The following is a 12,397-nucleotide window of genomic DNA, read 5'->3' as shown; positions in this document are numbered from 1 at the left end:
CATCAACAGTTGTCCTTGAATGACCACCTTCTTGAACACGACCACCATTGTGACCTACTTTTTGGGACATCTAGGCTAAGGCTGATCTCTCATGAATGGTAAGTTGGAGCATAGCATTATGACGATGCTCCTCACGATGCAAGTAGGAATATACTACAGTTAATGATGGAAGAGGCTCATTTCCTAGAATTTGAACCTTGACTTGTTCGTATTCAGAGTTTAAATCGGTAAGTAACTCAAATACACAATTTTCAGCAACCAACTTCTTATATGCAATAGCATTGATAGAACAATGGGTCTGAAATGTCTGATAATGATCTAACTCTTTCCATAGACGTCGGAGAGTGGAGTAATATGTAGACAAGGGCTAATCACCTTGCCTCATCTGCCAAATACTATGGTGCAACTCATACACACGAGCTGTGTTGCCTACTTCTGAATATGTCTCTGTAATTGCATCCCATATCTCCTTGGCGGTTTGCAAAAATATGTAATTACTGCTAATGTAGAGTTGCATAGAATGGAGAAGCCAAGACATAACAATAGCATTCTCTACATCCTATTTGTCAAAGGTTGGATCTTTAGAATTAGGAATTGGTAAATTACTGGTAATATCCCATTTTGTCTTTTCCTTTAATGTATAGTATGGCCGATTTAGACCAAGCAAGGAAATTATGGCCCTCTAGCTTCACTGTTGTGATCTTAAGATTAGGAGCAATACTTTGAGCCATACTCATATTCCCTTCACCGTTCACAGGCACATTTGAAAATTGATTGACCTCAGACATTATAAAAAAACCTTTTGAACAAAAATAACAAACACTTTGTGAGTACGAAATACACTCTACTGGATACCCGAAATTGATGTACACTTCACCCGATGGAGAAACACACTTATTATCCTCTTTAATAACACATGGCAAGGATTAGAATATAGAGAACAAGCCAATTAAGATCAGAAAATAGCACAAGAGATCAGATTTGGGCGTGTGCCAAAAAAAAAAATCATATTATCAAAATTCTTAAAACATCGTTTGTTGTATCAAAATACACCTTATTTCCAGATTCCAATGTGTCATATAATACTTGTAAAACAAAGATTGAAAAAAATGACAGATCCTGAATTTTCGTCATTTTTGTTGATTTTTCTCTAAGAACATCATAACTTGCTCAAAACAACTCCAACTCGCATGAAACTTGTTTAAAAAATTCTCAAAAATCACCTTCTCTTAGAAACAATCAGAAAATATCAAAATATTAGATGAAAACAACATCAAATGATGTCAGCACGTCAGTTGCTGATGTCATCAGACGCAGCAAGTAAGTGAGTCTTCTTGTATCTCTCATTTTTCTTTAAATTTGTCTCTAAGGTCCTTTTTGATCTTGAGCTTAGATACCAAGTAGATTTGAGAGTTTTAGGGTTAGGGTTTTTGTGGAAAAGAAGAAAAAGAGATAAAGAGAGAGTTCATATTATTTTCTCTCATTAACATATATATTAATATCATAAGAGTGTTACTAATAACAAAAGAACCCTTGGAAGATTGTAAATAACCCAGAAACCCTTATAAGAATTCTACATATTTATCACTTCCGGTACCTAACAAACTTTGGTTGTGCATCAGTATGGACTTTGTGTTGGGTCTTTCACGCATTCAAATAAAGAATGACTATCAAGGTGATTGTGAATCGGTTCTCAAAAATGGCGCATTTGGTTCCATGCTGGAAAACTATGGATGCTTCGCATGTTGCCCAACTCTTCTTCAAAGAGGTTTACAAGTTGCATGGTGTGCCTACTTTTACTGTTTCCGATAGAGATGCCAAGTTCCTAAGTTATTTTGGTGTACTTTATGGAAGTTCATGGGAACCGAATTGAATTTTAACACTTCCTTTCACCCTCAAACCAATGGGCAAATGGAAGTTATCAATTAAAGCCTAGGGAATTTTTCCCTTGTCTAGTTGGGGAGCATATAGCAAGAGATGGGATAATGTTCTTCCTTTGGTTGAACTTTCTTACAACTCTTCAAGGAATTGAATTACTAATACTTCTCCTTTTGAAGTGGTGTATGATTTGAAGTCCTCTAGTGTTGTTAATTTGCTTCCTTTACCTACTGAAGATATAGCAACATTTATGAAGGATCTTCGTGTACAAATCAAATTCCAAATTGAGAGTTCGAACAACAAATATAAGGAAGCTGTTGATCTTCATAAGAGGAGAGTTGTGTACAATGTAGGCAACTTGATTTGGGTGGTTTTAACCAAAGATAAGCAGCTGGGTGGCTTATACACCAAACTTAAAACTTGCAAAGTGTGACCTTACATGATATTGGAGTGCATCAATGATAATGTTAAAGGGTGAAACTTCTTCCACATTTAAATACATCTAATGCATTTAATGTACAACATTTGTTGTCCTATTATGTTGCCTAACTTGTGGTTGAGTTCTTTTAAGGATGGGAGCATGGTTCAAAATTTTGTAATGTTTCATACAAAAGTTTCGATATTTCAGCAATCTGAGACGGAACACATTGAAATACGAAATATAGATTGTTTCGGTGTTTTTTCAGAAAAAAACAAAGAAGTAGAAGGGAGAGGGAAGAAAAAGGAAGGAAGAAGGAAGAGAGAGAAAGAGAGAGAAACTTATCGGTGAGATCTCTAGATCTACGCCGGTTTGTATTGAAGTTTGAGTCGGAGGAGGCAATGGCGGTTTGCTGCATCTTCACCTTTTTCCCCATCATTTTTTGAAAAAGCTAGGGTTTTTTATCTAACTTCTGCCCTTGACCTTGGTCTTTTCTTGAAGATTAGGCTATTTAAATAAAACAACCCTCTAGAGTGGGTTACTTGAATAAAACCCTTTCATTTTAATAACTATTTCAAACACCCAATATTTTTTTAAATTGATTACATGCCCTTTGACCACAGTCTTTTGTAAAAGGCTTATTTTAAAATTCAAAAGAAATCTTTTGAAAGTTTCGATATCATTTCGATTTTTGACAAACAAAAACATTCCATCGAACGAGATTTTAAACCATGGATGGGAGAATGATGCAGTCCAAGTTAGTTAATTGTTTGTTGTTTAGGTTACTAACAATTTGAAATAGTTAGTTGTTAGTTTCTCTTTAGTTTTATTTTGTAACTTTAAGTGTCCATGTAAGGGTAATTAATGCGGAACGCAACCGATGATGAGAATTACTACAATTTTATTTTACTAGTGGTAAAATCTTCCCAATCAAAAAGAACTGATGGAGACATCAAATCTTGAAGAGTAGATTTTAGTTTTTATTTATATTTTTGTTTTAAAGCTTTAATTTTATGTTTTTGAGGCTTATTTTCATGTTTTATTGGCCCATGGTCTTAGTATAATATTTAGGGGCAGTTTATTGACTTTATTTTGTTTTTTATTTAAGTTTATTAGGGTTTGAAAATTAGGAGTGAGAATATTTTAATTTTATTAGGACTCTTGGTTGATTTTCTTTAGGATATTTTAATTTTATTAGGACTCTTGGTTGATTTTCTTTAGTTATAGATTATATTAGGGTTTATTCATAGAGAATGAATGGAATAAACATGAAGTTTATGTTTTCTTTTGAATGTTGGTGCATTCAACATGGTTGATGCCATGGAAATTATTGGGGTGATTCCAAGGTAAATATCATTTTTTTTTCTTTTCTTTAATCTTCTTCTTATCATCTATCTTCTTTTTTTATTTGTGAGAAATCAAGAAACTATCGAGAACCTTTTAATCCTTTCAAGAACCCAACCCCTACATCTTGTTTTCTTGATTTTTTTTTCAAGAAATCTTGAATTCTTGATTTCTTGAAGTCTTGATTCTTGAAATCCCTTTCTTGATTCTTAATTCTTGAAACCTACAAACCCCATTTTATTTTACCCTTAATCTTTTCCCACTTTCTTTAACCTTTGCTTTATTTATCTCCTAAACCAAATCTACCCTATACCCAAATACCCTAGATACCCTATTTTTCCAAAATCAAATTCCATTTTCTTATCTCTCTTATTGTTGCCTAAATCCTTAATCCAATCCCCAACCAAATATCCCTAAATCTCTTATTTTGCCTAAATCAATTTCTCATCTCCTCTCACCGTCTTGCATCAGATTTGGTCCAAATTCTTAACCCAATCCCCAACCAGATTTCCCTAAATCCCTTATTTTGCCTAAATCAAATTTCATTTTTCTTATCTCCCCTCAATGTAATGTTGTCATTTCACTTGGGCTATTATGTTTCTGTTTTGCCTATAAATAGACCATCAAATGTAGTTGTAAACAAGTTTTAGTGGAATGAAATAGATTCTAGAGAGAGTTTTCTCTTCCAACATAACTTTTCGACTTCTTTTGAAGATTTCACACATATTAGTCTAAATTTCCACATCTGATTGCACCATTTGTGTCGGTGGGAGCTTGTCTATAACCAGCCTGATCGAGTTGCACTTTGGGTTCCCCTTAGCAGTTTTTTCATGGTTGTTTTCTCTTCTTTGCCCCTAGGTAGGTCTGCTCTATTTCTTCTATTGTCTATTGGTTTTGAGTTGGACTCCCAAACTTATCAATTAGCACATTATTATATTTTGTTTTCTTAAATATTTATGAACAAATTATCAGTTAAATAAATAAATAATTATACGATGGAAAATTGTATGTATATACGATTATGAATGTTTTTATATGCTTAAAATAATTAAAAATAAGATGATATGTAGATAACTAATTATTTATAATGTGCTTCTTCCAATAAATAAATATTTTGAATAATTTATTAGTCCTTAATACAAGTAATTTATATATCCTTTTGTTATGTTTATAAATATTATCAATAAATTTGTAATCTTTTTTTAAAGAATATTTTGATCGAATTTTACTGTTTATCAAAATTTTTGCACCAGAAACTTCCACTTTTATTTATGAAATTTGATTATTTAAATCAAAATTACTATTCACCAAGTGTATGGTGATTTCCACTGCAATAGAAAATGAAACTGTCGGTTAAATTTTGTGGAACCTTGTGGAAATGGAAGTATTTCAATTTATTTTTAGAAAATCTGTCAAATTAATATCATGGATTAAAGATAAGATGAAACAGGACAATCAAGGCCATATAGAAATAACTTTACCGAAAAAGTACCATCTTGACACCATATCCACACTCTTTTATCTATGAATGAGGATTAAATGATGGATCCAAAGATGTTATGGTCAATAAAGCAGCAACAAAATCATCTCCTAATCATTCAAGTTTCTCCTAAATCTGAGATTCCAAGAGTGATTTTCACGCTCTTAGATTGCAAAATCTTGTGCATGGCACTCCTTAACATTGAAACTAGGAATCATAATACAGTGTTGGAAAAAAATGATCTTTGAGAGGATCCTTGCCTTCTCAATTGTCTTCCCACAAGTAAACCTTATCACCCTCAAAATCTGAATTTCGATCCTTTTAGAAAATTAACCCTGGAACTCAAAAATACCTTTTCACACGCTACACCCTTATAGGATAAAAGAAGGTTTGAATTCCAAAATTCTTATATTCGATGAACTAATCCACCTCCAAATCTCTCTAGTCATTTTGCAAAAAGAGCGGAAGTCATAATTGTATGATTTTTAATCCTAAGTAGAAATTTACTTATCCAATTCACTAAATGATATCTAAAGGCATTATTCTGGTCATACAATAAGAAATCCATAATGATCTTCTCCAATCTCTTGGTAAAATTCATAAGGATCAATAAAAGAACACACAATAAATGGAGAGACTAAAAACCATGCTTTGATTTCAAAGAAGCCAACTTCCACTTTGACCCATGGATCACAGGATCCCATAAGGATTTTTTGACTTGTAGGTAGCTCCGAGTGGAGGACCAAGATAATTGGAGGGGAAAATTGATGCGACACCCTAAATTTTTTGTTTTAGGCAGATACACCCATATTCCCTAGCCTATGAATCTTTCTCTTTTAAGATTACAAATCCCTTAAACCTCCTCAAAGCACCTTCAAAAATCTTATCTAGTCAAGGGTATGCGACCAACAAATAAAATGTTAATGTATGCAAACCGTAAGATGAAAAAGAATCGACCCATCACTCTCTATCGAGAAGCTTTCCACATGGCCACCATCTAGATACCTTCCTACCCAAAGACTCAGTAAAAATATCAAATGGGAAAGTAGATAGCATATCCTCTTGTCTCTACCTTCAGTTGCTCTTAAAAGAACTTAGAGGGAGACTTGTACACCATCAAGAAAAATTAGGTAGAAGAGATTCCTTTATGGATCCACTTCATCTGTTTCATCAAAGCCCATCTTGCCTTAAACATAATCTAAAGAAATCCCTATCAATGTGGTCAACTTTGCCATATCGCTTTTGCACACAATGCTAGGGATGCACTGTTTGGTTCTAGAGTCGATTCATTTGTTAGCGATATAGATTCCATCCAAAATTTATCTATCCTATTGCCAATTGTTTTAGGATTATTAGTTGATTTGAAAGTACTATGAGAGCTTTGAAATGAAGTCACCGCCTTATCTTCCTGCAACTCTTTGATTGAATTCCAGAATCCTCATCCATCGATCTTTCTAACCAACACTTACTCTTAGGCTTAAGTTTATCAATACAAGACACCATCCAAAGTCCATTCCGTATATAACTTGGCATAAACTTCACCACCCCATTTCAAATCTTATAGTCCTCTTCTAAGCTTTAATCCCTATACTTCAATCTGTACATTCGAGTGATATTTCAATTAGACACCCCTCGAGATGCCTGTTATCAAGTAATGATAATATCCACTTATTCTCCGGTCAATCTTCAACTAACTCTGATAAATATTTGACTTTTTTCGTTCATTTTTCTAGTTGTTTTTGTCTGCTCTTTATCTTTTCTGTATGAGACACTGGCATGGTGCCTACGAAACAATATCTGACTATCAAATTAGTACATTAGATTGCAGTGAAATACATTATGAACTACCTGAAAAGACTATGGATTATGCACTTACTTCCCCAATGAAGACCTTGTTTCATAAAGGTATATTATCTTCTAATTTCAAACTGATCCAAACAATGGAGCATTGAAATCAGGCTATTTCTTTACTGTAGGAGGTGCAACAGTGAGTTGGTGCAATAAAAGCTGAGAAGAGGAACTGATTAAAGCTAGATCGTCTCCTCGACCTCCTTTTATCCTTCTTTTTTGTTTTTAATCTTTGAGTAAATCTTTCAGAAACAAAAAATTACAAGGTTAATTGAGAAAGTAGTCCTAGATATACCTTGGTTAGTTCTCATTCATGTTATACTCACTGAGATAAAAATGAGTATCACGTTAGTTACTAAGAAAACTAGCTTCGCAGAAGTCATAGAGATGTTAGAGAAAAATCTGCTATTCAAGATTTCTGATCCACATCAAAATCTTGCACTGTTCAACAAATTAATGACTTTGAGACCTCTTGCTGCCACATGTAACTGAACTGTCATGGTTGATCAAGGTTAGTATTAAATGTTGCAATGCCTTCCTTTGTTTTCTCAATCCATCTTTTGAAAACTGGAGTATGATAATAAGGTGGAAATGCTACTAATCTTCTCTATACTGTACAGGATATCAATGTATTCTATATTCTTTGTCCTAGAATTCTGCCCAACTATTTCCCTACTGTTAAAAGAAAAAAAAAAGAAAGGAAAATGGAACTCTGCCCAACTCAATATTTATTTCACTATATTTCATTAGCCCTTGTATTTTTAATTCTTTAACGCTGTTTCACTTAAGGCTTCCGACCTATTTAAGAACTCTCATTTCCAACTCCTCCATGGGAATCAACCCCTTTTATCGCTCCCCGTCAATCTTTATACACTTGTGGAAGGTGATAACTTGGTCTCAAGTTAAAAAATTGAGAGGCTCTTCCCCTTCTGCAGTTCATTAGCATATGAATCATTGATTAATTAGTTTCCCAAGGTTTAGTTTGTCATTTCTTTCTTTTTATTTCAGGCCAAGTGTGAAGCTGCATACTTTATTGTGGTTCTACATCATCTAAGATCTATTGTCATTGCTGTACGTGGAACTGAGACTCCTGAAGACCTGATAACTGATGGTTTATGCCGGGAATGCACCCTTGAAATAGAAGATTTGGATGGGCTGTTAAAGTCTCTTTCTCTCTTTCACTCACTCTCTAGTGTGTGTGTGTGTGTGTGTGTTTTTATATATTTTTTATTAAATAGTTATCTCGAAAGTCGTGTTTTCCAAAAGAAACACAAATCTATTGTTAAACTTGCATCATGTTTGAAGGCTTATTGCAAAAACTAATTTAGTTATTCTGGCTTTTTGAGTTTTAATTCTTAGTATGATGCTTCTGGTCTATTTGGAACTAAGATATAGTAATCTGTTTTGATAAGTGAATCTAAGGTACAATTATTGGTTTTCCCTATATCTAAATGTTTCTTTCTAGGGTGCAAGGCATTAAATTTTGGTTTCCGTATCTATTTTGGTCAATCTTGTTCTTAAAAATATTTCGGTCTATGTGGAAATTAATATAATTTTATTGGAAATGTTGTTGAAATGATAGAAATATTGTGAAAAATTTCATTGAAACTGTAGGAAAATAATGAAATAATCATGAAAACATATGCATAAATAATCAAACTACTACAGCCATATTGAGTGTGGAAATGAAGATCAATAATGTTTCACTACATCTCGGAACAATTCTTGAGAGCTGAAAAGCAAAAAAAAAAAATAATTATTATATTCTACATGGAAATTAGAATAATAGTGAATCTAGGAAGTTGGTGAAGATGAGAGGAAAATTTTCAACATGAAATGAACAGAGCTGTGGGGCGATGAAGTTTCTCGATGTGTACTCTTTAACATTGTGGATTTTGTGGGATATATGGTATGTAATAGACATGAGCAGGAAGCTTAGAAAGGAATAAATGTGATTGAGCTGATGTACATACTGTGATTTTGTGGGTGGTGGTGATGGCTTATAGATTTACTGAGAGAGAAACATTAGACAGTGGGAATAGGAGACGAAAGATGTCCTAATGTTGAAGACTACATAGGTTATAGAAATACTAGTCTTGGATGCCCTAGTTACAAAGTACTCCTGTCGAGTTATTGAAGATAAAGATACAATGAGCTGAAGAACACACATGCATTTACTATTTAAGTTGTAAAAATGGAATTCATCATCCAAGAGGGTTAATTATGCAACTAATATGCATATTCCTTTTCACATCTTGAGTAGTTTCTATCCACTCTCTTCTGAATCAATTTGCACTCTGTTAAGAACTTGTCCTTTTCTCTCTCTGATTGTTACTTTCTTTTCTTGTTTACAGTAGCAATCATATCGACCCTAATGTGAAGCAAAGCATTATCTCATCTTTTCCCCACTATGGACATTCAGGGATTGTTGAAGCTGCACGGGAGCTGTACATGCAAATTGATGGACAACCTGGAGATGAAGGTTAGGAGTTTGAAACAACCATATTATTCCGTCTTCTACCTTGTAATATGTTTCTGGTTTCTTTTTTTTAAAAACATGTTCTCCCCTTTTCCCAATGAACTCTCTCACTAATAGGATCCTAGTAATGATGATTATAGCCAAGTTTATGATAAGAACATAAACACAATTTAGTTGTGAAACCCTTCTTCCCTAGGTTCCTTTTTCAGTGTTAAACTGTATACTTTTCATGTTTCCTAAAATGAAGCAAGTCAATTTTTTTTTTTGCAACAGTAGCATCCCTCCTCTTTCTTATGGTCCTGATTCATGCAAGTAAAGTAAGAACAAAATTGAACATTTATAAGGAGAAATACCTAATCCAAACCTGATATGAATGTACCAAAGACATATAGAGACAGATATCTACAATGTAGACTCCATTCTCTGATTGCAACATGTCTGGGATCACTACCTTAAATTGCATTTGTTCTCTTGCTATGTTTAAGTTAATGTTTCTGTTTTTATTTTGGGGTTTTTATTTTCTCCTTTGACGACTATTTGCATAAATTGACTAATAGATAACCTATACGACACCACTGGGTTTCTTTCCTCATTGCTGGGAGCTGGATGCGAGTGTCATGGGTACAGTGTTCGCATTGTGGGCCATTCTCTTGGAGGTGCTATTGGTGCATTACTAGGATTAAGGGTAACGCTTTGCTTAATGCAATTAATGCTATTACATGCACTGTATGAGTCTCTCAACTTGTTGGATTAATTGTTTGGCATTTGTTTCAATTAACTATGCTTGCTTTTTATCACAAAGTCAAGTATGCATTGTAACTTTGTTAACACGCATTTATGTGCACGCAAGTATGTACATGTTAATTTAGGAGGTGATGTTATGTGACATATTGATAGAACACCATAGCAAATCTTCCAAATGAGGTGGCTGTGCCAATTGAGGATGCTAGGTGTAGACATGAGATTTTTTATTTGGAGTCGTCATCATTCTTTTTTAGAAAAGGGTGTGAATGGGCTCCTGGAAAGTAGTTTTGAAAAATCATTTTGTTTGTAGTGACTCTCGTGCGGATAACAACCATTGGTCCACCTAAGATCTAGGTATGGGGATTCATATTAGAGAATAGGGAATGTGTTAGGCACCCTACTCCCTTCAACATTAGTGGTGACCTCGGATTTGGTTGTTTTAGAAAGTAAAAGTCGAGAAAGACCAGTTTGTGCCCTCGAATGTGAGGGACCTTAATTTCGATTTGAACCAAAGAGGGCTTTCTTATTGAGAAAGGGGCCCTGTCATGATCCATATCTTTAAATACATTTGAAAAATGTAGACTCTTCAATCAAAGGCCCACTTTCATAAGAAACGGGCCCAATGCTTAGTTTTGAAAATGTTTTGTTGTGGGTGCATTAGTGTAAGGATTTTTAGAGGACATTTTTTTGGAAAGGGTTTTTCAACTCCTATCCTTCCAACCGAGCCGGAGCCCAATCTACTAAAAGTAGAGGAGGGTTTGCATCATATCTTAGGGTTGTTCTATAAAAGGGAAAAAAAATTAAAAAAGAAAAGTGGAAGGGGAGAATTAACAGAGGGGAATGTCAGAGGGGAGAGAGAGGGGAGGATAACTTTATTTTTATTTTTTATTTTAGTCTTTCCTACCTTATTCTTCTTGCTCTTTGCTTTCCTCTTGACCTTCAAGTGATGTGCTTCCTAGACTTAATCTTGGTATGAGGAGGTGTAGGATTTTTGATGGTTGAGAGTAGTGGGTGTAGATGTTATGAGAGAGGGGGTTTATAGTTGAGAGTGAATTGAGAGTTAAGAAAGAGAGAGTTGAGAGAGAGTGAGGGTTGATACAGAGTTCAAGTCTTGGGGGGAGATTGTGTTGGGAGTAGGGGGGTTTTATAGGACTTTGGAGGGGACTTTTAGGTGTAAAATGGGGTGAAAGTGTGGGAGGGTGTAAAATGGCATGGGGTTTATGGGTGGGGCATATGAAATTTGAGGTTAGGGGGCGGGTATATGCGGAAGTGGGTGTAAGTGGATTTCTTTTGATCCAAATGAGTTGGATCTTTCAACACATTTGGGTTGAGTGTTAGGTGAGTTGAATGGAGTGGGTTTTGGTTAGAAAAATAGTGGTGTAAGAGAGTGGTTGATTTTTTTGGGAGGGTGGAGGAGATGGTGACATGTGTCAAAGAGGTGTGGGGATTGTGAGTGTTAGGTGAGTTAATTAGGAAAAAGGGGAGTGGTGGTGGCTTGTGATGAGGGATTTGGAGAGAATGATGGGGGTAGGTTATGACATGGGTGTGGGTTGTGATGTGGGTAGGTTGATTTTTTAGAGAAAGGTGATAGGATTGGTAGATGAATTAGGGAGGTGAGTTGAGGTGATGACATTTGTTCCCATTGTGATGATCATTGGATCATTGTAGTGATTGGTAGTGATTATTGGGCTGGGGTTGAGACTTAGGATAATGGTTTTAGGTTGGGCTTTAGATCTAATGGGCTTACGTGTTGGGTTGAGATTGATTGGGTTAGGGTATGTATAGGAGGACTAAGTTGGGTTGGGATGAGAAATGTGGTGGTGAGAGTGTAGGTTTATGATGGGAGGTGGTTCATTTTTAGCCCATTGGCCAAGCAAAGAGGCCCTAGGCCATTATTTGAAATAAAATAAGCAGCTTTTTAAAGATTTGGGCCCCTAAGCCTGTTGATGGTTTTTATTACAAAAATACGTATTTTTGGGCCCTTTTCGAGTTTGGCTCATTCAAATTGGGGTGTCTACAGTTTCCCATTTGCAAAAGTTGCGTGCAAAGAACTACAAAGAATAGATTAAACCCTTGTTTGTATAGGCCTGAAAATTTTGTTGAAAACACGATTTTAAAACACTGAATGAATTGATGATTTTTTTAAAAATGGCTACCTAAGCACGAGGTCTAGCAGGGTTGGCCTTTGAATTTCTTAATCCCTTGG

General features: G+C 34.9%; 1 protein-coding gene across 2 annotated transcripts in view; it reads left to right on the top strand.

Moving 5' to 3' along the window:
- Positions 1–12,397, top strand: part of LOC147396592 (lipase class 3 family protein) — a 78,367-nt gene that overhangs the window by 51,728 nt on the left and 14,242 nt on the right. For both annotated transcript variants that reach the window (XM_086451508.1, XM_086451509.1), the window contains 3 exons: positions 7,977–8,131; positions 9,323–9,450; positions 10,005–10,132. In XM_086451508.1, the coding sequence (XP_086307634.1) occupies positions 7,977–8,131; positions 9,323–9,450; positions 10,005–10,132 (411 nt within the window). The remainder of the gene's footprint in view (positions 1–7,976; positions 8,132–9,322; positions 9,451–10,004; positions 10,133–12,397) is intronic.

This window comes from Akebia trifoliata, chromosome 8 (genome assembly GCF_017979445.1).
Source record: "Akebia trifoliata isolate Shusen 1 chromosome 8, ASM1797944v1, whole genome shotgun sequence".
Lineage (NCBI taxonomy): Eukaryota > Viridiplantae > Streptophyta > Magnoliopsida > Ranunculales > Lardizabalaceae > Akebia > Akebia trifoliata.
The sequence above is the reverse complement of the archived record's forward strand: the minus strand, read 5'-3'. Positions and strand labels throughout refer to the sequence as shown.